This window comes from Salvelinus fontinalis, chromosome 28, assembly GCF_029448725.1.
Source record: "Salvelinus fontinalis isolate EN_2023a chromosome 28, ASM2944872v1, whole genome shotgun sequence".
Taxonomy (NCBI): Eukaryota; Metazoa; Chordata; class Actinopteri; order Salmoniformes; family Salmonidae; genus Salvelinus; species Salvelinus fontinalis.
In genome coordinates, this window is record NC_074692.1 from 2,712,560 (window position 1) to 2,739,545 (window position 26,986).

Genomic DNA, 26,986 nt, shown 5'->3' on the forward strand with positions numbered 1-26,986 from the left:
TATTAGTCTACATGCTGTAGGAGGGGAGCTTAAGTTAAATAGGATCGTAAGTGAGAATTTGTGTAAATATGTACAAGATTAGGCTAACGCTCATGTTAGCATCAAAAACACACAAAGCATTACCTTGACTGAGAAGTCATTTAGAACTAACTTCCAAGACACCATAGCGATAATAACAACATCATCGATACAGATATGCCACAATTAGCAGGGCTATAATTCAGGAACGTGATGTTACATTAGTTAGACCACGATCTCGACCAGAGAGAAATTACATTTGTAATGGTACCAGAAACGTCTCTTTGCAGGGTCATGTAGCCTACATTGTTCTCACCTTCAACCAGACCACAATGCCTCAGTATGGTTGTTATGTAATACTATGTCTTTTCTCCCCCTATGCAAAGTCTCAAATCCCAAGATGGCTAATGTACACCAATGCTATTTTTTGCTTTTTCCATCCGTAGCCTGAGGCAAGGACACATTTCTCTCATCATTGGTCAGAGGATGATGAAGTGTTAATTCATGAATGGTCTCGCCATGTGGTACCTGGACCAGAGAGAGAGCGCCCACTGGCAGGGGCTGTCGTTCAGCACAGCACCAAGGGATATGCATCCCTCGCACGTGTAATGCATACAATCACTCACTCACACACAAACGCATGTATGTAATGCGTACACTCTCTCACACACACACGCCCTCTGTGTGGGGTGGGCCAACTCATGCCCCTGCCACTGGACAGATTCAGGACACCTCAGGTTCATTAGTCAAAGCAAAGTAGGGTAGGTGCTGCGTGAGAACAACTCTCTCTGCCTGGATCCTCTCCTCTGCCAGTGCAGAATCCCCGGGCCTATGCTCTCTCGCTACACTCCTCTCCTTCGGCCTGCTGTTCATGCTTCTCCAGTTAGACCGGGGAGAGCTACAGCAGATTGGCGTTTTCCATGTTACCACATGCACGTCTGGTTTCATATTTCGGTTTATGGATGCAGAGACAGAACCTCTGAGTTTGATCTAAAACAATTTACTCCAACATTAATGAAAGCAGAGAAACATGCATATTGATGAGGGTATTCTTTGGAATCTGCACATTCCGGATATCCTTGAGGCACACAGTACGAATATTCTGTCGACAAATATGGCAGATGAATATTCAGTGCTAACATGAAATCTGATAAGCATAAATTGGCTGGGTTCTTTCTTCATGTGGTCCTCTGAGCGAGGCGGGCCACCCACACACACGCACACACTCTTGTTTCGGTTGTATGTGTGTGCCAGACTCGAAGCAAAGTGACCTGAGCTTCTGTCTCAGAACAGCGCTTGTTGTGTGAGATCTTGCTTCCGTGCCCTTAAAGAGGCCGGTCAACCATGAGAATGACCCAGTTTGAATTGTTTTACTGGAATGTTCTCAGAAACGGGTCTTTTTTTTATCCGTCCAATAATATGACGTAAGCCTGGTCCCAGATCTGTTTGAACCTTAATACCGATCCTTGCTACTTCTCGTCACACCAAACATAATGGCACAAAAAGGCTTAGTACCCAGGTCCATCGGTTGGCCTTCGGTGTGGTAGTATCTGGCAAACCCGAGGGTATATTCCACCCCTTGTGTCACGCAGCACTCCATGTCCAAACATCATCGGTGTTGTCTGTCAGTGCTATGATGACAATGTATCTGTTTCTGCCATGTTGTCCTCTCAGTATCAGTCACCAGAATGCCCTCGGAAAATGGCTGACAGAGATGGCCATTAAAGCTGTGTGTGTGCGTGCGTACCCTGAGAGACTGAGATGGGACTTTGGAACAGGCTGCCTCTCCCTCAGCCCCTGTGCAGGCTGTCAGAGGATACAATGGGAGTAATTAACGAGGGCCTCAGTCTCCTCCCTCATCCCTCTCCCCTCTAGCCGTCAATGGGACTAACACAAGACTGGCAGTGCTGGCCCTAGCTGTCAAGGCCCCCAAGGTGAGGGAGACATGAGACATGCAGGCATCTGTCCGTCGGGGCAGCAGCCCTCACTCCAACCACCGTTCCCAGAAGTGGCATGTGACAGCTCCACTCCAGAGGCCCATGAAGGACTTGACCACTCTCCTCTCCTCCTTCTCTCTCTCTCCTTGAGCACATGGTGAACTCTCATCAAACATACATAATTACCAAAACATGGTGCAAGTTTTACCCTATCCATCTACAAAGATAGACCAGAACTTAACCAGCTTTCTCTCTGTCTGATGAATCTTGCAATATAAAAATGTGACATCCAGAGAGAATGTATAGCGATATGTTGTAAAATGTAGGCTAATAAAGTCTAACTTGGGCTTCTTTTTTTTTCTTTTTTTTACAAAATATGAAATTATTCAGAATAAAAAATACTTTATTAAAACATAATTAGAGTTGCGAACTCATTTTTCTTAACACTCATTTGGAAAGCTTCTGGTTTAAGGGCTATATCTGAATATATTTCTTTTTTATTCCACTTTTATTTAACCAGGTAAGCTAGTTGAGAACAAGTTCTCATTTACAACTGCAACCTGGCCAAGATAAAGCAAAGCAGTGCGACACAAACAACAACATGGAATAAACAAGCGTACAGTCAATAACACAATAGAAAAAAAATAAAGTCTATATACAGTGTGTGCAAATGGCATGAGGAGGTAAGGCAATAAATAGGCCATAGTAGCGAAGTAATTACAATTTAGCAAATGAACACTGGAGTGATAGATGAGCAGATGGTGATGTGCAAGTAGAAATACTGGTGTGCAAAAGAGCAGAGAAGTAAATAAAAACAGTATGGGGATGAGGTAGGTAGATTGGGTGGGCTATTTACAGATGGGCTATGTACAGCTGCAGCGATCGGTTAGCAGCTCAGATAGCTGATGTTTAAAGTTAGTGAGGGAAATACAAGTCTCCAGCTTCAGCGATTTTTGCAATTCATTCCAGTCCAGAATTAGGTTCTGGAGATGGTTGTTTTTCACCCTGCTACTTTTTGACCATGTACCACAGGTACAAGATCTTCATTTGCATGTCTGTCCTCAAAGGTTCCGCAGGTGTGGTGAGCTTAGCAGTGTTTTATCCGACATACTCCACAACACCTGCACTTCTAGTGTTAACTGTTCCATTTTGTGGAGCTTGATGCTTGGGTCCATTGTGGACATGAACAACCCTTCCTGCCAATATCAGGGTGTAGGGTGAAGTTGCCTCTTAGACCCTGATCTTGGATCTTTTTTTATTTTATTTCTATTTAACCTTTTATTTAACTAGACGAGTCAGTTAAAAGAACAAATTCTTATTTACAATGAGGGCCTACTCCGGCAAACCTGGACGACGCAGTGCCAATTGTGTGCCGGCCTATAGGACTCTCAATCCCTGCCGGATGTGATACAGCCTGGATTCGAACCAGGTACTATAGTGACACCTCGGGAGCCCAAAGTTTGTCGTATTCCTCACTAATGGTTATGGTTAGGATTGGGGAAGGGAAGCAGTCTGGTTGGTGTGATCGTTGTCTGAGGAGTTTGTCATATTCCTCACTAATGGTTACGGTTAGGATTGGGGAAGGTGAAGCAGTCTGGTTGGTGTGATCGTTGACTGAGGAGTTTGTCATATTCCTCACTAATGGTTACGGTTAGGATTGGGGAAGGGGAAGCAGTCTGGTTGGTGTGGTCGTTGACTGAGGAGTTTGTCGTATTCCTCACTAATGGTTACGGTTAGGATTGGGGAAGGGGAAGCAGTCTGGTTGGTGTGGTCGTTGACTGAGGAGTTTGTCATATTCCTCACTAATGGTTACGGTTAGGATTGGGGAAGGGGAAGCAGTCTGGTTGGTGTGGTCGTTGACTGAGGAGTTTGTCGTATTCCTCACTAATGGTTACGGTTAGGATTGGGGAAGGGGAAGCAGTCTGGTTGGTGTGGTCGTTGACTGAGGAGTTTGTCATATTCCTCACTAATGGTTACGGTTAGGATTGGGGAAGGGGAAGCAGTCTGGTTGGTGTGATCGTTGACTGAGGAGTTTGTCATATTCCTCACTAATGGTTAGGATTGGGGAAGGGAAGCAGTCTGGTTGGTGTGGTCGTTGACTGAGGAGTTTGTCATATTCCTCACTAATGGTTACGGTTAGGATTGGGGAAGGGGAAGCAGTCTGGTTGGTGTGATCGTTGACTGAGGAGTTTGTCATATTCCTCACTAATGGTTACGGTTAGGATTGGGGAAGGGGAAGCAGTCCGGTTGGTGTGGTCGTTGACTGAGGAGTTTGTCATATTCCTCACTAATGGTTACGGTTAGGATTGGGGAAGGGGAAGCAGTCTGGTTGGTGTGATCGTTGACTGAGGAGTTTGTCGTATTCCTCACTAATGGTTACGGTTAGGATTGGGGAAGGGGAAGCAGTCTGGTTGGTGTGGTCGTTGACTGAGGAGTTTGTCATATTCCTCACTAATGGTTACGGTTAGGATTGGGGAAGGGGAAGCAGTCTGGTTGGTGTGATCGTTGACTGAGGAGTTTGTCATTGTGCAGTTTTGTGCAGTTTCACACTTGCCAGAAAAACAACCAGCCAATGGGTTGAGTAGTAGGTCAATGCACTGATCTGGGTGCAGCCCTAAGCGAAGCACTGCATGACACAATAGGAGAATGACAGTTTGCTCAACAAGTCTAAAGAGACTACTGTTCTCATAGCTCTTGACCAGGGCGTTAGCATGTTACTCTAAGTAGAGGTTAGTAAAGAAAACACGCTAAGGCCCTGGACCAGAGCTACTGTTCTCACAAACCACCACCCTGTGGCCTTTTACAACTTTGTATGTTATTATCATCAGTGTCCATTCTATTTATTTCTCAAAATGGTATAGCAAACTTACCAACCTTTTGTCTGTCTTCTATCTAAAACGTATAGGCTATGTCTCACTGTTACAGGTCTAGTGTGTGTGTGTGTGTGTGTGTGTGTGTGTGTGTATTACAATATATTCTGTTGGAACTCTTGTCAACACAGTGTAGTGTACATCCAGTCAGTCTTTTTTGACACATGAGTGGGTAGCTAGCTAGCTGCACTCCCTCTCCCCTCTCGCTGTCTGTTTTTGAACAGGAGTAAAGAGCAGTCAAGCATCGCAGCTGCTTTCTGGATGTGACACGCTGGCAGCTGCAACATTGTTATCAGACTACAAAGACATCTGCCATACTATTTGATGGAAATTCCATTTATGAGTGGCTTTTCTTCTCCTCGCCTCCTTTTTTTCCTCTTGATATTTTTCCTTATTGTTTATCCAGGTCCTGTGCTGTCGGGGAGAACAAGATGGGCCCAGTAAAGTATCTTGTCGGCTGCAGAGCTGACAGCTGCGTGAGGGGTGCTGCAGTAGGTGCCGGGTAGCTTTGATGTACATGGAGCTTTGCCTCCCATCATCTTTGCGCTCCATCAGTCCTCATCATTGTGCTCCCGGCTCCATGCACTCCTACTGCTCCAACTTCCAGACCTCTCTCTCTTTCTGCCTCATCTCTAAACACGTGATGTCACAAACTGGAGGAGCCTTCCTCTTCTAGCTACCTCTTGGAAACGTTGCTCTCCTTACAGTCCTAGGGCTCAATTCAGTCAACTCCACATTACGGTACTGTATTCACGCAGTAGGTCTCCTCCATCCTTTAGTGTCCACCCTGAGATTGGAGGTTGGGGTTTGATCGCTGGCAAAGTCATACCATAAACTCTTTAAATGGGACCCGAAGCCTCTCTTTTTGGCACGCAGCATTAAGGAGATGGACTAGGGTTAAGGCCCTGCGATAGACAAGCATCGTTGTACATCAACCTGCAAAAAAAAAAATTGTCTTGGTTTTGGGTACTGTAAAACTCTACTGCTACCATGTAGTCTCCTGTAGAAGTGACACTGTAAACATTGCTGAAGACATGGTGGGCCAGTGACGGACAGTGAGGTGACATAGGGCAGGCTGCAAGCCGCCTCTGTCAGGACCAATGATCGTCTGTTTCTCCCCTGGCTGTCACACCTTATTCTACTCTGTCTACACTTGTGTCTGGGAACGCTTAGTTGCGTAATCACTACAGAGATCAAGGACACTGATTGTACCACAGCTGGCTCAAGCCTCTGCACCGTGAGCCTTCTCTTCATTTGTTTTACAATACCAAGAGACAGGCGCGACAAAAGCCAGACATCTCCACAGTCCTTAATACAATGTTTTCAGTTTGTTTTGCTAGTTCATTATGTGTTGATCTGGGAAACTGCTTTTAGTTGTGGGTGGAGAAGGGGCTGTTCATGTCCATCCATTTTGCAGGATTTTTCGAGTGAGAGAGTCATAAGGGACTCGTCTTTTTTGTGCTTTTCACTGTCTTTTCTGCTCTTTGTCGCAGAGTGTCCCATGTGGAGTGTCCCAATGCACTAGCCTTAAGATATCTGGTTTTAGGGAACACATGAATGACTGCTGTGCCCAGCTGGTCTGTAGCATCAGTGTTTTCCACTTCATAAATTGCCTACACTTGTTTTAATTTAAAGAATATGGAACATTAACAAATATTTTTGCAGAGGCGCATGTTGAATATGCTAGGACTGTCCACATTTCCTCTTCCTCTGCCAACCCCATAGTAGAATAGTTTACGTATTTACCTAGCCGGCCTGTTGTGCATTCTAGGCAAGAGAAATATTCCACGCGAGGCACGTTCAAGTTACGAGTGCCAATAGGGGAGAAACGGTCATTCTGACAAGTAGTCAATGCACAACAATTCTTAATGCAATCGTGGGGAAAACACTTTTGACGGCAGTTTTGATGGCATTTGTTAAGAGGGGGATCCCAGCTTTCCAGTGCTACCGTGTTTATTTCAAGCATGGTTTGGGCGCAGCTGAGGTCTTAAAGGGGCAATGATGTTTTTAAAGGGCAATGACTTACTTTTCTCAATCTAATAATTCCTAATTATCATTTTAAATAATTATTAATACATAATAAAACAGATTGAAGGTTCTAAACGCTAATGATACTTATATGGTATTATTACAAATATTTATATAGGCCTACTGATTTGATTAGAGTGTCGACAATGGGGTAATCAACTGCTGATTACTGTGTAGCAAAGCCAATGTTTCACACCTGCTTCATTCTTCATGCCTAATAAAAGGAAGCTGGTGGAAGTTAGCAGAAGACTCTTGCAGGATTCTTATAAAATAAATCTGTAGGTCAGTTGCTAAACATGTATTTTATAAATAAATGACATTGCAATATACAAAGAGTTGCAAACACTTGTTGAAATTTCCTTCAGTAATTTAATTGTCAACAATAATGTTTTCAAATACACTGATCAAAAATATGAACGCATCATGTAAAGTGTTGGTTTCATGAGCTGAATTAAAAGATCCTAGAAATGTTCGATATGCTCAAAAAACGTATTTATCAAACATGTTGTACACACATTTGTTTACATACCTGTTAATGAGCATTTCTCCTTTGCCCAGATAATCCATCCACCTGACAGGTGTGGCATATCAAGAAGCTGATTAAACTGCATGATCATTACACAGGTGCACCTTGTGCCGGGGACAATAATATGCCACTCTAAAATGTGCAATTTTGTCTCACAACACAATGTCAGAGATGTCTCAAGTTTTGAGGAAGCGTGCAATTGACATGCTGACTGCAGGGATGTCCACCGGAGCTTAGAGAATTTGGCAGTACGTCGAACTGGCCTCACAACCGCAGACCACGTGTAACCACGCCAGCCCAAGTCCTCCACATCCGGCTTTTTCACCTGCGGGATCATATGAGACCAGCCACCCAGAAAGCTGATGAAACTGTGGGTTTGCACAAACTAAGAGTTTCTGCACAAACTGTCAGAAACTGTCTCAGGGAAGCTCATCTGCGTGCTCGTCATCCTCACCAGAGTCTTGACCTGACTGCAGTTTGGCATTGTAACAGACTTCAGTGGGCAAATGCTCACCTTCGATGGCCACTGTCACGCTGCAGAAGTGTGCTCTTCACAGATGAATCCCGGTGGCGGTGGGGTTATGGTATGGTGGCTGCATCATGTTTTGGGTATGCTTGTAATTGTTAAGGACTGGGGAGTTTTTCAGGATACGGAATAGAGATAAGCACAGGCAAAACTCTAGAGGAAAACCCGGTTCAGTCTGCTTTACACGAGACACCGGGTCCCTCAGTCGAGTAGTGAATTTCAAGCATAGATTCAAGACCTGGGAGACAAATTCACCTTTCAGCAGGACAATAACCTAAAACACAAGGTCAAATATACACTGGAGTTGCTTACCAAGACGACATTGCATATTCCTGAGTGGCCTAGTTAGATTTTCAAGCAGATTTAAGTAAAAACTATGGCAGAACTTGAAAAGGGCTGTCTATCAATGTTCAACAACCAACTTGGCAGAGCTTGAAGAATTCAAAAAATAATCCAAAACATGTTTTTACTTGCCATTATGGGTTATTGTGTGTAAAATCTATTTAATCCATTTTAAAATCAGGCTGTAACACAGCAAAATGTGGATGGAATAAGTCGAGGTGTATGAATAATTTCTGAACGCACTAGGCATAGACGATATCCTAAACAACAATACATTTCATTCATACATTTTCAGTCATTTTAATTGTAAAATCATCATTCTACTCAATACCACAACTAGTGTCACCAATTTGGGAGGTAAACATATAGATTCAATGGTTGTAAAGAGAGGAGCGGTCTGGCCGTAATAAAGAGATGCTCTGCTTTTTTGACACCACACTCTAAAAAGCAAGTTCTGCAGGCTCGAGTTTTGTCTTATGTTGATTATTGTCCAGTCGTGTGGTCCAGTGCTGCAAAGAAAGACCTGGTTAAGCTGCAGCTGGCCCAGAACAGAGCGGCACGTTAATCAGAGGGCTGATATAAATGCTATGCATGCCAGTCTCTCTTGGCTAAGAGTTTAGGAGAGACTGCATCACTTCTCCTTTTTATAAGAAACATTAATGTGTTGAAAATACCAAATTGTTTGCATAGTCAACTTACACACAGCTCTGATCCACACACTTACCCCACCAGACATGCCACCAGGGGTCTTTTTACAGTCCCCAAATCCAGAACAAATTCAAGAAAGCGTATAGTATTATATAGAGCCCTTATTGCATGGAACTTCCTTCCATCTCATATCCATCTCATCCATCTCATCCATCTCAAATAAACAGCAAACTGGGGCCTCCCGGGTGGGAGCTAGGCCACCAGAGACTCTAGGTTCGCGCCCAGGCTCTGTCGCAGCTGGCCGCGACCGGGAGGTTCGTGGGGCGACGCACAATTGGCCTAGCATCGTCCGGGTTAGGAAGGGTTTGGCCGGTAGAGATATCCTTGTCTCATCGCGCACCAGCGACTCCTGTGGCGGGCCGGGCGCAGTGCGCGCTAACCAAGGGAGCCAGGTGCACGGTGTTTCCTCCGACACATTGGTGCGGCTGGCTTCCGGGTTGGCTTGGTTGGGTTGTGTTTCGGAGGACGCATGGCTTTCGACCTTCGTCTCTCCCGAGCCCGTACTGGAGTTGTAGCGATGAGACAAGATAGTAATTACTAGCAATTGGATACCATGAAAATTGGGGAGAAAAGGAGGTCAAATTTAAATAAATAAACCTGGTTTAAAAATGTAAAAAAATAGATAAAGCAACACCTCACGGCACAACGCCTCCCCTATTGTATGTGTGTATGCATTGATATGTAGGCTACGTGTGCCTTTAAAAATGTTACACATAAAAATGTTACACATTACAAAGTAATTTTTGTTTTTCAAAATTTGTTCAAAATTACCAATTTTGACTTTGCCGTTGGCCTATCGAAGAAGAAATCGCTCAGTTCTGCCTCCAGGACAAAACTCATGACAATAAACGTCAACCTGCTCCACTCTTTGGCTACACCTGCACTCCTCCACTCTCTCTACCATCCCTATCCAAACAACATGTCTGGAGAAACACACGGTCACATACACACACCCCTTTTTGCTCAACAGAATTTGTATTTTCAACATCAGTTCAAACATCTCACTATCTGCAGGAATGATCGTACAAATGATTATTTTGTAAGTAGATGTAGCTGGCAATTTGAATGTCAGGAGAAAGAAACGGTCACTTTAATATTACACACTGTTCTTTCGCCTCTTATTTTTGTGTCCATTTTATGTGGAGATGAGATGATAATAATGATGATAACTAATGATGGGAAAAAACATGAAGCGTTAACGCTCCGTTCCTCCGTCCCGATAAGCCCGTTCTGTTTCCCTGGTATTACATTGTGCGATATTACATTGTGCAAGCACGTTGGATTCAATTTCCATTTGCACCTCGAAAGTTATTGCATTAGCTTTGCTCCTTGTAATTATATTGCCCTGCTCATAGATTTGTACCAAACATTGTAAGTCATTTTCTTTACTTTTTGGCTGTCGACTCGGTTCATTTCCTATCTACCCTCCCGTCGACTCAGATTGGGTTTAGTTAGTCAAACATTTTCTGGAGTGTCTGTTTGGATTTGTCAATGCCGACCGCGTGCATGCGTTTCCTTGTTGCGTGGCTATAGTGTAGTGTTGTGTAGTGAAGTAACAGGGTCGTGTTGCATAAGAGAGGCTGTGTTGTGTGACCAGGAACAGGTGTTTTTCTCCTTGGTGCCATGCTTGAGTTGTGTGCCACCTCCCCACACTGTGCTGGAGAGACTGAGTCTGCTTCTTGTTCTCCTTCTTTACAGAGCAAGGTTCCAGTTGATTAAGAAACAATTAGACAAAGCTCCGGGAACAACGCCTTGTCAAAATGTCACTGCAGTTCACCAGCTACGTTGGTGTTTGTATTTTGTTCACTTTTGTCTTTCTCTTTCTCTCCCTTTTTCTCTTGCTCTTTCTCTCATTTCGCAGACCATCCATCCAAGCCGAGCAACAAGCCAAAACAGTGCCAGCACAAGAGACAGAAGGGCGGCCCGGTCTCTCAACGTGGACCAATATAGCCGTGTGGTGGCTGAGCGCTCAACTACCAGTGACGTGCGCCACTGCCCAGCCCCGACCCAAACCCCGGCCCCACCCCTTTCCTCCAGTGGGCCCTTGGGATGCAGGGACCATTCAGCGGCCCCCAGGAGATCAGAAGAGGCTCTGTCCTCATCATCAGAGGCAGGGGCTCTCAGGAAAAGTGAATACCCAACCAGTCAGATCCCCCGGGCGATGGGGGTGGGGGGCAGCAGCTCCAGCCTCCAGAGTCGAGACAGCCCCTGCCGAAGCTGCCTCTCCTCAGACAGCGAGAGAGCCCCCGTGCCAAGCCCCCGCCAGCCTCCTCCTCCCTCCACCACCACCACCTCCTCTTCCTCCTTTACGGGCCGCCTAGGCCAGCCCCCCAGAGGGCCCTTGTCCCTGCACATGTACAGCCGCAAGAACGTCTTCCTGCAGCACTCGCTCCACACTGCTGAACTGCAGGCCTTGGTCCAGCATAACGGCTGAGGCGCGCGCCACACACACACACGCACCTTTCACTTTTCCCATATACCCTAAACATATCATTGAATGGACACATCACCGTCTGAATCATGGAAGTGAAGGTAATCTCTGGAATTTATCCAACAATCAGTGTCAACTCCCAAGCATCTTCCGTTCACCTCAAATCTAACACATTTCGTACATCTCATTCTCTCAACCCTAGCTCCTCCTTATCATTTTGCTATGGCAGACACTTTAAAACTATCTATATCACATCATTGGGACCTTTTCTTCTCTTCTTAGTAACAAATATGTTGTGTTACACTGTCATCCAACCAAACCTCCAAACAGTACCTCGGTAGGTACATGTCTATATGCGTTTCTTTGGTTCTGTGCATTTGACCATTTTGACATTTTATATTACTGTAGAAGGCTGATAGATGTGCTCACTTGAACACACACCAGTCAGTCAGCCTGCCTGCTAGCATTAACAAGGCACTCGTCCATCTATCACTTTAGATTAGCACTGAATGTTGAGCGTTTGCTTAGAGGTGCTAATGTCCACACATGCGTGAACCCACACACTCTAGCGCCATAGGGAATTAACTAATGTGAGAGTTGTAGCTACATTAGCAAAGCTGAACATGACCAAACCATGATGCTCATTGCACTGACAATGTGACCAACATAAACTACATGCCCAAAAGTATGTGGACACCTGCTCGTCGAATATCTCATTCCAAAATCATGGGCATTAATATGGAGTTGGTCCCCCTTTGCTGCTATAACAGCCCCCCCTTTTCTGGGAAAGCTTTCCGCTAGATGTTGGAATATTGATGCGGCGACTTGCTTCCATTCAGCCACAAGAGCATTAGTGAGGTCAGGCACTGATTTTGGGCGAATAGGCCTGGCTCGCAGTCGTTGTTCCAATTTATCCCAAAGGTGTTCGACGGGGTTTAGGTCAAGCTCTTTGCCGGCCAATCAGGTTCTTCCACACCGATCTCGTAATACCATTTCTGTATGGACCTCGCTTTGTGCACGAGGGCAATGGCTGAAACAGGAAAGGGCCTTCCCAAAACTGTTGCCACAAAGTTGGAAGCACATAATCATCTAGAATGTCATTATATTCTTTAGCATTAAGATTTCCCTTCGCTTTAACCCTAGCCCAAAACATGAAAAGCAGCCCCAGAACATTATACCTCTTCCACCAAACTTTACAGGTAGCGTTCTCCTGGCATCCGCCAAACACAGATTTGTCCATCAGACTTACAGATGGTGAAGAGTGAAGCGTTTTACCTTGTCAGCTCGGGATTCGATCTAGCAACCTTTCGGTTACTGGCCCAACGCTCTAACCACTAGGCTACCTCCTGCCCCAACACTCCTGCCGATGCTTGGCATTGCACATGGTGATTTTGTAGGCTTGTATGCGGCTGCTTGGCCATGGAAACCCATTTCACAAAGTTCCAGACGAACGTTACTTCCAGAGGCCGTTTGGAACTTGGTAGTGAGTGTTGCAACCGAGTACAGATGATTTTTACACACTACGCGCTTCAGCACTCTCCGGTCCCATTCTGTGAGCTTGTGTGCCATACCACTTCGCAGCTGAGCCATTGTTGCTCCTTCACAATAACAGCACTTACAGTTGACCGGGGCAGCTCTAGCAGGGAAGAAATTTGACACACTGACTTGTTGGAAAGGTTGCATCCTATTACGGTGACAGTCACTGAGCATTGAAAGTCACTGAGCTCTTCAGTGAGGCCATTCTACTGCCAAAGTTTGTCTATGGAGATTGCATGGCTGTGTGCACTATTTTATACACCTTTCAGCTACGGGTTTGGCTGAAATAGCCGAATCCACAAATTTTGAAGGAGTTGTCCACATACTTTTGTATATATAATGTAAGTGCATCCTTGTATCACCAAATCCTGGAGTCAAAGATCCCAACTCAGATTTTTACACATTCAGATAAGCCCATTTTAGGGAGTTTCATTCATTACAGGTCCAATGCAGCTGTTTTTATTTCAATATCAAATCATTTCTGGGTAACAATTAAGTACATTATTGTGATTGTATGCAATTAAAATGGTCAAAATGAAACAAATTGCTTTTTAGCAAAGAGCAATTTCTCAAGCCACGTCTGAGTTGGGAGGTGAAAACTAGCTGTTATTGGCAGAGATGTTTGTAACTTTTTTTATTGGTCTATTAACTAATTTACCACCTGGAGATTGCACCAGGTAGATCAAAACTCCATCCCACATGAAACAGGCAGAAATTGCAGGCAGTGTTTTCAAACGGCTCTTCCACTGAAAGGGTATGATCATCTTTTTCACTATTTCCCAGTATTATTCCAGCCTCATAGTGTGGAAATATATACAGGCATATATACAGGCAAACACGTTTTTGACTTTCACAGGGCCTTTAACCTTTTAGTAATTGCATGCTTTTTATCATTGTAGACAACACATATTTTGTACAGTGAAAGTGTGTGGGTCAAACATTGATTTTACAGTCTTTAATAAGAACAGACATGTCTGTCTACATTTGACACTTTTTATAAGTGGATATCAGAAACTGGTTGTTGCATCAGGGCCTGTATTCAAAAAGTGTCTCAGAATAGGTCTGATCTAGGATTTGTTTTGTCTTTAAGATCATCATGAATATGAAGACTTGGATAGGAGGTTCCTGATCCTAGATCAGCATCTTACCCCGAGACACATTACAACGGAGTATTGTATGAGAATAGAACCCTATCCTTGTACTGTCACTAATTTAAGGCAATGGTTATTGTTCAAGGCACAGCATTTAATAAGTAAGTACTCATGTTTGTAGAACACCATCATGATAGCAATGTTGACGATCCATGAGGATACTTGTCTTTCGAGATGCGTTTACAAAAACGGTCGTGAGCTGTAACGGTTAAGTGTATAGTAGTATACAGTTGTCAGTAGAGTCTTGCGGGAGAAAGCCTGTCTGTCGTCACGGTAAGCAGTAGAAAGTGGTACAGAATGCGCCATTATAGTTGGAGTGGAAGCAAGGACTCGTAGAGGTGAAGGAAACCCTGAAGAAGCGCAGCTTTACCCCCCGCGGTCCAGCTTCACTCCCTCAGGTCTACTGCTCCACTTTATTTCCCTCCTTTTTCTCGCTCTCTGTTTCTTTCTCCTTCACTCTCGTCCTCTGCTCTCCCTCTCTCAGCCTACATACACAAGCCCTGAATCCTCACACCCAGAGAAAGCGGCCTGGAGGAGGGCGTGTATTCAGTGTGCTATCTATCCTGTCTTTAGCGGGGCTTGTTGTATCACATGACTACAAGGAGGGCTAGTGGAAGAAGCCAGCTGCACTTACCCATGATGACGTCTTGCCAAACACAGCCAGCACACCAGCTTTTATCCCCCAAGCGTTTGACCCCCGATTCAACTATATGTTTGATACGGACCTTCTCAGCTTCTTTACTGCAATTTTGGGATATAGCAACATACTGTTCTTAGAACAAAGATTAATTTGTATTGTAAGGGCATAGTTAAAAGGATAAAGTTGCGTGTTTGAGTTTTGAACAATCGTGTGTACAACTGAAGAACAAGGACGTATTCTCTTGTAGTGGACAGAACGAGAGTCTCATTAACTCACGATTCTTAGCTGACCGTACAGTAGAGGACACTTCGTTCACTTTGAGCTCACCTATTTGTTAGTTTTATTTGATGTTTTGTGAGATTGGATTACAAAGACTAATGTCACCATTTTTATGAAGAACATGACTGTAATTATGCACTGGTGATGTGACGTTATATACTGTATATTGTACATAGATACAACCTGACAATATTAATTTAAGTCGATTTAAGGTTATTTAAAAATATATATATACAGGGTTCACAATGTAGAGAATTTTGAGATTAAAAAAACTGTTAAATGTTATAAAATCGAACTGTAATTTATCTCGACCACAATCGTTGTTGATTAAATGTTTTACCGACTAATTGTCATTGTATTATTTACTCCTAATAAAACATAAGAGGTGTGCGGTGTTGTCTTTGGTGGTATTGAACCAACCTTCTTCAGTTTGTTTCATTTGGGTGTTGGGTTATTACTAATTATGCTTGGATAACTTTGTCCCACATGGTTGACTGCTACTGTTTTCATTATAGTTGAAGAAACTCTGGAGATGTCTACTGGCTATGACAGAGGAGTGGATGAGAACACCTTCATAAAACACCTCAACCAATCAATCCTGTTGATTAACACAGTGAATATCGCAGAACTCCTTAAAAAGAATTCCACGAAGAGCCAAAGTGATTCCTGTAAGAGAGGCATGCTTGTTCTACATAGCACATTTCAATCTGAACGTTGACAATGTTTCACCACTGAATGCCACCCAGGTTTGTCTGGTAGTTTATCAACATTTACATACAGTCAGGTCAAAAATAGTTGGCACCCATGATAAAGATGAGTAATAAAGATTCAAATAATACTTCTACTGAGCAATGTTGTGTGTGTAGAATTACACAATTTCATGTGTATATCTAAGGACCTGCATCGCTATACTGAGATTTGCTCTTTCGACAAGGATGTATTTGGGCGTTTATGGCGCTTTTGTTTGTGTTTTTTCAGGGCCCCATACGACACAACGATGAGGATGTCATTGGCTGTTTGGGCTAAGTTTGTTTAAAAAAACTAAATGAAATCACAAAAAAGGTGTCTGGACCTTTATATAATTTTCCATTTACATACAAAATTGAGATTTGTTTGTAAAAAATTAGACAACTAAAAGATTTGCGACATAGAAATACTGTTACATTTACATTGTGTAATTTATTGACAGTCCAAAACGATCTCCAGAGATAGGCTATCGAAATTCAAAGCAACTTTGCCACAGTAGTGTACCAGCTGGCTGAAGCTAATTGGTAAAATAATTTAGCTGACACTTCCCACATGCAGACACCCGCATCAAACCACACCCCGAAACCAACTCACGTTTGAATTCAGTCATGGCTTATAGCATTTCTTAATGAACCTAACCTGAAACGGGCCAAATCATGAAGTGCAGTCACTCTTTACCAAGGGAAGCAAAACATCTCCATAACATCAAAGATCAACAACCATAAATTACATCAGCTGAGGTTCATTTCTGCAAATGCATCCTCCTTTTGACCCCAAACCCACCACTGTTGTGCGTGGCCAAAGAGCTCCATTTTCATGTCACCAGACCATACACCTGCTCCAATCCAAGTGCCTATGTCGTTTAGCAAACTTCAGGCTTTTGCATTTGTTGGTTTGCTTTCAATAAAGGCTTTTTTTCTGGCAAACCTTTCAAAGAGCCTATAGACATGGTGGTGGCATCTAATTGTAGAACTGGAGACTTAAGATGCGGCCAAGTTCTGTAATTCTCAAGTTTTGTCTCTTGGATTTTACAGTGAACAAAAAATATAAATGGAACACGCTGTTGTACATATCGATCCAGAGCATCCCAACCATGCTCAATGGGTTACATGTCTGGTGAATATACAGGCCATTGAAGAACTGGGACATTTTCAGCTTCCAGGAATTGTGTACAGATCCTTGTGAGATCGGGCTGTGCATTATCATGCTGAAACATGAGGTGATGGCGGCGAATGAATGTCACAACAATGGGACTCAGGATCTCGCTACGGTATCTCTGTGCATTCAAATTGCCATCGTAACTTATGCCTGTCCACATCATAACCCCTCTGCCACTATGGTGCACTCTGTTCACGACATTGACATCAGGAAAACCGCTCGCCAACACGATGTCATAGCGTCTGCCATCTGCCCGGTACAGTTGAAACCCGGAGTTGAAACCGGGAGTCCTCTGTGAAGAGCACACTTCTCCAGCGTGCCAGTGACCATCGAAGGTGAGCCATTGTCCACTGAAGTCGGTTACGATGCCAAACTGCAGTCAGTTCAAGACCCTGGTGAGGACGAGGAGCAAGCAGATGAGCTTCCCTGAGATCATTTCTAACAGTTTCTGCAGAAATTCTTCGGTTTTGCAAACCCACAGTTTCATCAGCTGTCTGGGTGGCTGGCCTTGGACGATCCCGAAGGTGAAGAAGCCGGATGTGGAGGTCCTGGGCTGGCGTGATTACACTTGGTCTGCAGTTGTGAGGCTGGTTGGACATACTACAAAGTTCTCTAAAACAACGTTGGAAGCAGCTTATGTTAAATTGCACGCTCCCTCAAAACAAAAAAAACTTGAGATGTCTGTGGCATTATGTTATGTGACAAAACTGCACAAAGTGCACCTGTGTAATGTGATGGCTTTTTAATCAGCTTTTTGATATGCCACACTTGTCAGGTAGATAGATTGTCTTGGCAAAGGAGAAATTCTCACTAACAGGGATGTAAACAAATTTGTGCACAAAATTTGAGAGAAATAAGCTTTTTGTGCGTAATGGAAACATTTTGGGAGCTTTTATTTCAGCTCATGAAACATGGGATCAACACTTTACATGTTGCGTTTATATTTTTGTTCACTGTACTTTGCCTCCCGAACTGTCTTCCTGTGCGTGGGGACAAGATTCATTTGCGTTTCATAAAAGGCAAGTTTACCATTGTTCCAGTGGTAGTAAACTTCTTCATCTCAGGGATAGGTGGCAGTATTCGGAGGTTTGGATGACAGGTGCCAAAAGTAAACTGCCTGTTACTCAGGTAGTTGTTTGTGTTTGTGGGTAGTTATCTTTGTTAGTGGCACTTAGCCCTGTTAAGCTTCACGGTCGTTTCTTTGTTTCTTGCTTTTGTTGGCGACATTAAAAGAAAAGTAAAATGTACGCTCACCATGCTGCACCTTGGTCTCCTTCTGACGATGGCCGTGACACTCTGATCAATTGTATTAGTAAAAAATAAAAAATGTAAATTGTTGCATACAATATAGCTCAGTATTTACATTTTAAATATTCAATTCATTTTATACATTATTTTTTGCTTGTCTTTCATCAAGTCAAGCTTTATTTAAACAGCACATTTCAGACATGGAATGCAACGCAATGTGCATCACAGGAAAAAACGAATTAAAACTATGACAATAAAAACATAAATATACTACACAACAAACATAAAAGGACAAAAACAAAAGAAGAAGAATAAAAATTGAACAACTAAAATCACCCTAAGGAAAAGCAAAGCTAAAAAGATGTTTTAACATCTCTTTTAAATTTGTCCACAGTTTCGGCCCCCCTCAGGTTATCTGGCAGGCTATTCCTAAGGCTGTGTTCATAATAACTCAAGGCTGTCTCTCCATGCCTCTTGGTCCTAGGCTTTGGGATAGTTTAAAGGCCAGTGCCAGAGGACCTGAGGGACCTACTGGGTACATAACTTAAAAGCATGTCTGACATGTATTGGGGTGCACAATCATGGATTCATTTAAAAACCAATAGAATAATCTTAAAATAAATTCTAAAACTCACAGGCAGCCAGTGCAGAGACCTTAAAACCAGTGTAAAACCAGTGCTCTCCATCTGGTCTTGGTCAGTACCCATGCTGCAGCATTCTGTATGTTTTGCAGTTGACCAATGGCTTTCTTGGGTAGACCAGACATGAGAGTACTACAGTAGTCAAGCCTGCTTGTTATAATCAAAGCATGGATGAGTCTCTCTTCATCAGCCTGAGAGAAAACGGCCGCACCTTGGCAATGCTCCTCGGGGGGGTAGAAAGCTATTTTGGTCACATTCCTAATGTGTGACTCGAAACTGAGTTCAGAATCTAAAATAACACCTAGGTTTTTTTTAAGGGTGTCAATCATTTTGGACTTGCCAGTATAGATAAGGACAACAGTTGGGCTTTTGAGCTCACTTCATCAGTGTTGAGTGTCAGTACAATGTACGGACCCTCCCTGGCTTACAGCCATTTGCGACCCATTGATCGATGTCACCAACATGTTTTGAAGCCCAGCCGCTGAATGTCTCTGTCACGCTGTCGTTTGTCACAATCAGAGTGGACGTGGATCCATCTCTCTGCTCTATCCTGCCTGTCAGCCCTTCTTATTGCATTGCCACTTGTTTATTACTAACAGCTCAGACGCCTGTTAGTGAACCACAGTGTCTTCCCTACTCTGTAAGCCTCTGAAAGTTATCTCTCTCTTTCTCTCTCTCTCTCTCAAGGCTCCCTGGCATGCTTTTCACTTCTCTCATCTCCTTTTCATCCTTAACTAGTTTTAGGCCTAAAAGGAGGCCAGGGCTAAACTTGAAAACGCCACCCGCGTCACAGGGAATTAAGAGTTCCTTGTGAATAAAGGCAGCAAAAGCACCGCAAAGATAAATGGGAATGTTGACTTTGATTGAAATAAAGAAACCTTTTGTTGATGCTCATCTCTGCCACTGTGAAATTGTATCTGTTATGTGTGACACTTTGGTATATATCTCACCGACGCACTGAAGTCTGGGTTTGGGCTGTGCTGTTGCTGGTAGGCGATTCTGTATGGTTCGTGCTGTCAGAGTAGCAGCTTTTTTGATTGTATTTCAATGAAGCCCTGTCAACATTGAATCGGTCATCCTTCCTACGTCTTATTGGAAAGGGAACATAATTCAACCAAACTTGGTTGCATCCCAAGGTTCTCTCTGTAAGGAAATATAAACCACAGCTATTGTTTAAGGGCACATATATTTAAGTATTCTATAATCATTTGATCCTGTTATTCATCCTACATATCAACATAAAGATTCTATTCACCTGCTCAGTAGATGCCATACTGTTTTCAAATTACATTAAATTCATAGCATATCTGGACTCCTGGACTCAGGGGTAGACGTAACATAGTAAATGAAAATCCGGGAAACTCAAATTAGTATGATATGTTACTTTTTTATTTTTATTTTATGGATCTCCATCATCCATTTCGTATGATGTTACAAACTGCAATTTGTACAATATGTTACGAATTTTTTAAACATATGATATCTTACTACTTCCAATTTGTTAATGGCTAAGGTTAGCTAGGGGGCTAATGTTAGCTAGGTTAGGGGTTAAGGTTAAGGGAAGGGTTATCTAGCATTCTAAGTAGTTGCAAAGTAGCTAAAATGCTAAAGTTGCCCGTAATGAGTTTCGAACACGCAACCTTTGGTCTGTTAGACGTTCTCAAAAAGTTGCTAATTAGCTAAATGGTAACGGTGTCCGTGATTCGAAAACGCAACCTATCCCACCCATCCAACCTACTTTTATTTTTGGCTTTTTAAGTAACCTTCTGTCTTACGTAACCATACCAAACCTAACATATCATACTTATTTGATATGTCTAGTGTTAGAGGTTTCTGAAATACAAGACAATCAGCCCTAACCCCTCCAGTGGTAGTGGTCCTCTGTGGCTCAGTTGGTAGAGCATGGCGCTTGGGTTGTGGGTTCGATTCTGGTTGGGTCCACGCATATGAAAAGTGTATGTACACCTGCCTGATTGTAAGTCACTTTGGATAGAAGCATCTGCTAAGTGGCATACTGTATATTACATATTATTATATTAGATGTGGCAGTAGTTTCACATATCCGTAAGAAGAGAGATGTGACACACTCTGACAAGATGTCGTCCAGACACATGTAGCCTTAGCATTAGATCCTAGTTTTAATCTCACTATCCAGGAACCGTGCCCACTGGTGTGCTATAGTATGAGCCACCCTCAGAGCTTCAGGCCACAGTTATCAGGGCGAAAGACTGTGCCAACGCCCCTCAAACCCAGGGAAGGTCAGTGTGTGCCAAGTGACCATGGCCCGCCACTCCCCTCGCCCCCTGTGGAGATGTCCGTCTCTCAGCTGACCGACAGCGATGCCCTCTAGACTCACCCCCAGAGAGACACGCTGGCACATGGAGATACCAGTGCCTGCGAAGGGGAGAGAGGCTTACACAGACTTAATGCAGACCACTGTGAAGGGAGAGGAGGAAGAAAGATAACTGGCAAACAATTGGGTAGGTGACGTCTGCGTTTTACATAAAGCAGTATACGGGTTTATACCACTAGTGTTTATAAACAAGAGACTGGGTAATGATGTACTGTCATATAACATAGTATGAACCGCTGCCCTAAAGGGACGGTTTTGAGAATACTCCCAGCCTCTCTTCCCTGCTTTTATTATTATTGTCATCCAAAGGGATTTATACTCCAGTAGCCCTGGCCATTTTTAAAGGACTGTGTGTGTAGTGTGTTTGCATGGAGGAGGGCAAACAGTCTTGTTGATCTAACAACATCAGATTGGAGTATCTCATTCCTCTGAGGCAATTTCCCAGAGATGAGGTGTATGCCTCATGCACACCGGTTGCGTCAAACTGCATGCGTTCCAGCAGAAGAACAAGATGAGTCACAGCAGTGCAGATTGCCTCCCGATGAAATTAACAGACTTCTGCCCGGAACGCATACAGTTTGATGCAACCAGTGTGTACAAGTCTTGAGGCTGCCTGCCGCAGCTCTGGGGTGTAATATCCGTATCTCCCAGACTTCCATTCACACAGCCCTCTGCTACAGCAAAAGAAAGGACACTACTTGTAATCGCCAATGAATACCCGTATTATTCTCTATGTCAAAGAGAAGGAGAGAGAGCGAAAGCCCATTACCCCTTACGATTCCCTAAAATAACAAAGATGTTCATATGCTCGATGCACAATAATAACGACGGCGGATCTTTATATGATAGCAGCATGTTTCTGGAATTTAAATCAAATCCTAGCGATCGGGCGAGTGATGTGGATTGCAGCGCTGAGGCGGCTACATTTCCGTCGGGGGAGTACGTGGGTGACAGCAGGCTCATTTGCTCTGTGATTATTGTTGGGGTCTTTTTAGGGTGTGAGGGGAGGGAAAAGCCTGTTCCTGTCACCCTGCTCCTTGATTAGGCCAATTATACAGGCCAGAAGCAGACCATATGGAGGCTGCTCTGTTTCAATCTGTCTTTGATATTGAATGATTGCCAAATGGCACCCTATTCCCTAAATAGTGCACTACTTTTGAACAGAGCGAGCCCTCGTCATTATCAAAACCAGACCTAAACACACAATATTACAGCAAGTCAGTTTAGAACAAATTCTTATTTACAATGATGGGCTAGGAACAGTGGGTTAACTGCCTTGTTCATGGGCAGAACGACAGATTTTTACCTTGTCAGGATTCGATCTATCAACCTTTCAGTTACCTGCCACCCATATATGCAGAAGATGCAGTCCCAAATCATTTTTACATCACAACGTAATGCATTATACCTGCTGACTTCTGTGTTACAAGTTTTGGGATGGGGGTGCCGTCGACAGGTAAGGGGTACTCCAGAGTATTATTCTCTGCTGGTTCAGGAGTCTTTTTTATTTTATTTATATTGTGGCAGATGGCAGGGAGAGGTGATGGGAGTGGTGATTGAAGGAAGATATCTGGCTCCACCCCTGAGCCTTATATGGACGTCATGCCCCAACGAGGCAAGCCGGTGGATAATTGAGCCATTGAGTACTTGGGGAAAAAAAAAAGAGGAAGCGGGCTGCACAAAGAGGGAGAGGACCGAGAGGGAAACGCGTTTTATGGAGAGTTTGAGAAGCGGGAGAATTATCTGTACGATTACCCGTTGTGGACTGGTTGCTAGATTCCCCCCCTTTCCCACCGTGTGCAAATATCCCTAATAAATTCCCCATTTGCATTCTAGTTGTGCTCCCTATGTGTATTTGGTAATTGAACTTGGTGACGTGGAAACCCCACACCCTTGAGCCTGCTACATATGGTGGAGAATGCGGGCAAAGCAAACAGACTTGGAGCATAATGGAAGCATTGGTGAAACAACTGGGGGAGGCAAACATAGCGCAACAGGCTATGCATCGGGAGCTGCTGGAGGAACAGTGTCAGCAGACCGCTCTCCAGCGAGCTGAACTCAGCCAGCTGACAGCCGCCCATGCCGACGTGGCTGCAGGCGCAGCAGTCTCTCGTCTCAAACCCAGTATGTTTATACTGAAACTGACAGAGGCTGACGACATCGAGGCTTACCTCCAAGCCTTCGAGAGGAGAGGCGGCTAGGGAGAAATTGCCCCATGAGCAATGGGCCAGCCTGCTAGCACCCTTCCTGTCAGGCGCTGCACAGAAGTATCAGGATCTGACGGCAGACCAGGCGACGCATTACGAGGGGCTGAAAAAGGAAATTCTGCGCCGATATGGTTACACCCTGATTAGCAGGGTGCAAAGATTCCATGATTAGCATATGATGCCACAGCGCCCCCCCCCCCCCCCCCCCCCCCGATCGCAAATGCATGATCTGATTAGGCTGGCCGAGAGCTGGCTAACTGCTGAACCACTGACGATAACGCCCCTCTAGAATGTGGTCATAGATACATTTCTACGCTCTCTCCCATTCTAAGCTAAAAAGTTAGCAAGTCAAGCTAACCCGCAGAGCACAGATCAGCTGGTGGAACTGGTAGAAGGTCAGCAGGTGGCTTTGGAGGTCCTGCACAGCGGACAACCACAGAAGGCTGAACCCTCCACTTGCCCCGAAGGAGTGAAAAAGGATGGAGGACCCTGCCTAGACCCCGGCCAAGGATGGAGGGACACCAACAGCCAGCTCCCCGAGTAGACGCCCCGTCCTGAACCTGGACAGCAGGAAGTGCTACGAATGTGGCGAGCCGGGACACATCGCCTGGAACTGTCCAAAACGCGATGTCCCGATGCCTTCGGCCTCAGCCAGGGGGGTAGCCACCGGGCATCCCTGCAGCTTGCTGGTGACATGCTGGGTTAAGGAGAGTGGTCCTTCCCCTGTCACCCCGATAAGAGCCAAAGGAAAGGACACCACGACACTTTTTGACTCCGGGAGTATGGTGACCCTGATCCGACCTGACTTCACCCAGTCCCCAAACCTGACTGACACCGTGGCCATCACGTACATACACAGTGATACCAACGCCTACCCTACCACATTCCTCCACCTAAAGACCGGGACAACACACGGGGCCAGTGGGAGTCGTCCCAAACCTGCCAGTGCCGGTCCTTATCGGGAGGGATTTCCCGATGTTCCGCCAATTGTGGACCAGTATGTCCGGAGCCGTGGGGAACCGAGGGAACCAGCAGGGAGGAGGAAGCCGGAGATGCGGAAGGGACACCAGAAGGAGTGATGCCCGGATGTGTGGATTCCAGGAAGTGGACCCCCAGGCGTCAACAGAACATCTCTCTTTATCCCCCACTTTGCCTCCCTAGCCAGCCCCCTGACAGATCTGACCAGGAGCCGATGGCAGGGAGTGGTGAAGGGAGTGGTGATTGAAGGAAGATATATTGCAGCTCGCTGGCTCCACCCCCAAGCCTTATATGGACTTCCTGCCCCAACGAGGCAAGCCGGTGGATCGTTCAGCCATTGAGTACTTGGGGATAAACGAGGAAGCGGGCTGCACAAAGAGGGTGAGGACCGAGAGGGAAACTGGTGTTATGGAGAGTGTGAGAAGCGGGAGAATTATCTGTACGATTACCCGTTGTGGACTGGTTGCTGGATTCCCCCCCTTTCCCACTGTGTGCAAATATCCCTTATAAATTCTCCATTTGCATTCTAGTTGTGCTCCCTGTGAGTGTTTGGTTATTGAACTTGGTGACGTGGAAACCCCACACCCTTGAGCCTGCTACAATATATATTTATATATACAGTTGAAGTCGGAAGTTTACATACACCTTAGCTAAATACATTTAAACTCAGTTTTTCACAATTCCTGACATTTAATCCTAGTAAAAATTCCCTGTCTTAGGTCAGTTAGGATCACCACTTTATTTTAAGAATGTCAAATGTCAGAATAATAGTAGAGAGAATGATTTATTTCAGCTTTTATTTCTTTCATCACATTCCCAGTGGGTCAGATGTTTACATACACTCAAATAGTATTTGGTAGCATTGCCTTTAAGTTGTTTAACTTGGGTCAAATGTTTCGGGTAGCCTTCCACAAGCTTCCCACAATAAGTTGGGTGGATTTTGACCCATTCCTCCTGACAGAGCTGGTGTAACTGAGTCAGGTTTGTAGGCCTCCTTGCTCACACACACTTTTTCAGTTCTGCTCACAAATTTTCAATGGGATTGAGGTCAGGGCTTTGTGATGGCCACTCCAATACCTTGACTTTGCTGTCCTTAAGCCATTTTGCCACAACTTTTGAAGTATGCTTGGGGTCATTGTCCATTTGGAAGACCCATTTGCGACCAAGCTTCAACTTCCTGACTGAATGAAACTTCCTGACTGACATTCCTGAATGTCTTGAGATGTTTCTTCAATATATCCACATAATTTTCCTGCCTCATGATGTCATCTAAAGCACAGCATGATGCTGCCACCCCTGTGCTTCACGGTTGGAATGGTGTTCTTCGGCTTGCAAGCTTCCACCTTTTTCCTCCAAACATAATGATGGCCAAACAGTTCTATTTTTGTTTCATCAGACCAGAGGACATTTCTCCAAAAAGTACGATCTTTGTCCCCATGTGCAGTTGCAAACCGTAAACTTGCTTTTTTATGGCTGTTTTGGAGCAGTGCCTTCTTCCTTGCTGAGCGGCCTTTCAGGTTACCCGGATATAGATACTTTTGTACCCGTTTCCTCCAGCAGCTTCACAAGGAACTTTGCTGTTGTTCTGGGATTCATTTGCACTTTTCGCACCAAAGTATGTTCATCTCTAGGAGACAGATTGCATCTCCTTTCTGAGAGGTGTAACGGCTGCGTGTTCCCATGGTGTTTATACTTGCGTACTATTGTTTGTACAGATGAACGTGGTACATTCATCCATTTGGAAATTTCTCCCAAGGATGAACCAGACTTGTGGAGGTTTACACAGGTATTTCCTGAATTCTTTTGATTTTCCCATGATGTCAAGGAAAGAGGCACTGGGTTTGAAGGTAGGCCTTGAAATACATCCACATGTACACCTCCAATTGACTGCAATTATGTCAATTAGCCTGTCAGAAGCTTCTAAAGCCATGACATAATTTTCTGGAATTTTCCAAGCTGTTTAAAGGCACAGTCAACTTAGCGTATGTAAACTTCTGACCCACTGGAATTGTGATACAGTGAATTATAAGTGAAATAATCTGTCTGTAAACAATTGTTGGAAAAATTACTTGTGTCATGCACAAAGTAGATCTCCTAACCGACTTGCCAAAACTATAGTTTGTTAACAAGAAATTTGTGGAGTGGTTGAAAAACGAGTTTTAATGACTCCAACCTAACTGTATGTAAGCTTCCGACTTCAACTCTAAATATAAAACATTTATCGGGGTGCTGCAGCACCCTCAGTAGCCCTAACTCCCATGGCTATGCATGTACTTCTATTTTATTGTCCATATGCAGCCTACATAAGTGTGTTTTATGAGCAATAAAGTGGTGGATATTTAGTGTGTATTTCAGGCTAGAGAGGAGCGTAAATCTATATGGCAGAAAGTGGTGGTTCTCAGATGAAGGACTCACAAGACACAGCCTGGAGCTACAGTACAGTCGAACAATGATGGATGACAATCCTCAACATGTGCACCACTTTAGCCTATTACATTCACACCAAACTTTAGTGACTGCAGGCCCTTTTATTTCTGTGAAATGGGTGCTAGTCACAGTGTGCTCTCTACATTGTGTGCCCATCGTTGTTCCACATGCACATTAACAGCCCATTATCAACATCTATGCAGGCCCACACTTCCTGGAACTCTCCAGGATTTCC

The 26,986-nt window shown here is 44.3% G+C and overlaps 1 protein-coding gene across 4 annotated transcripts in view; it reads left to right on the forward strand.

Moving 5' to 3' along the window:
* LOC129825956 (serine-rich coiled-coil domain-containing protein 1-like) overlaps window positions 1-15,339 on the forward strand; it is a 102,678-nt gene extending 87,339 nt beyond the window's left edge. For 2 of the 4 annotated variants that reach the window (XM_055886125.1, XM_055886124.1), the window contains exon 10: window positions 10,817-15,339. In XM_055886125.1, the coding sequence (XP_055742100.1) occupies window positions 10,817-11,389 (573 nt within the window). In that variant the 3' untranslated portion in view covers window positions 11,390-15,339. The remainder of the gene's footprint in view (window positions 1-10,816) is intronic. The other 2 variants (XM_055886126.1, XM_055886127.1) reach the window with 2 other exon arrangements.
* The last annotated feature ends 11,647 nt before the right edge of the window (window positions 15,340-26,986 follow it).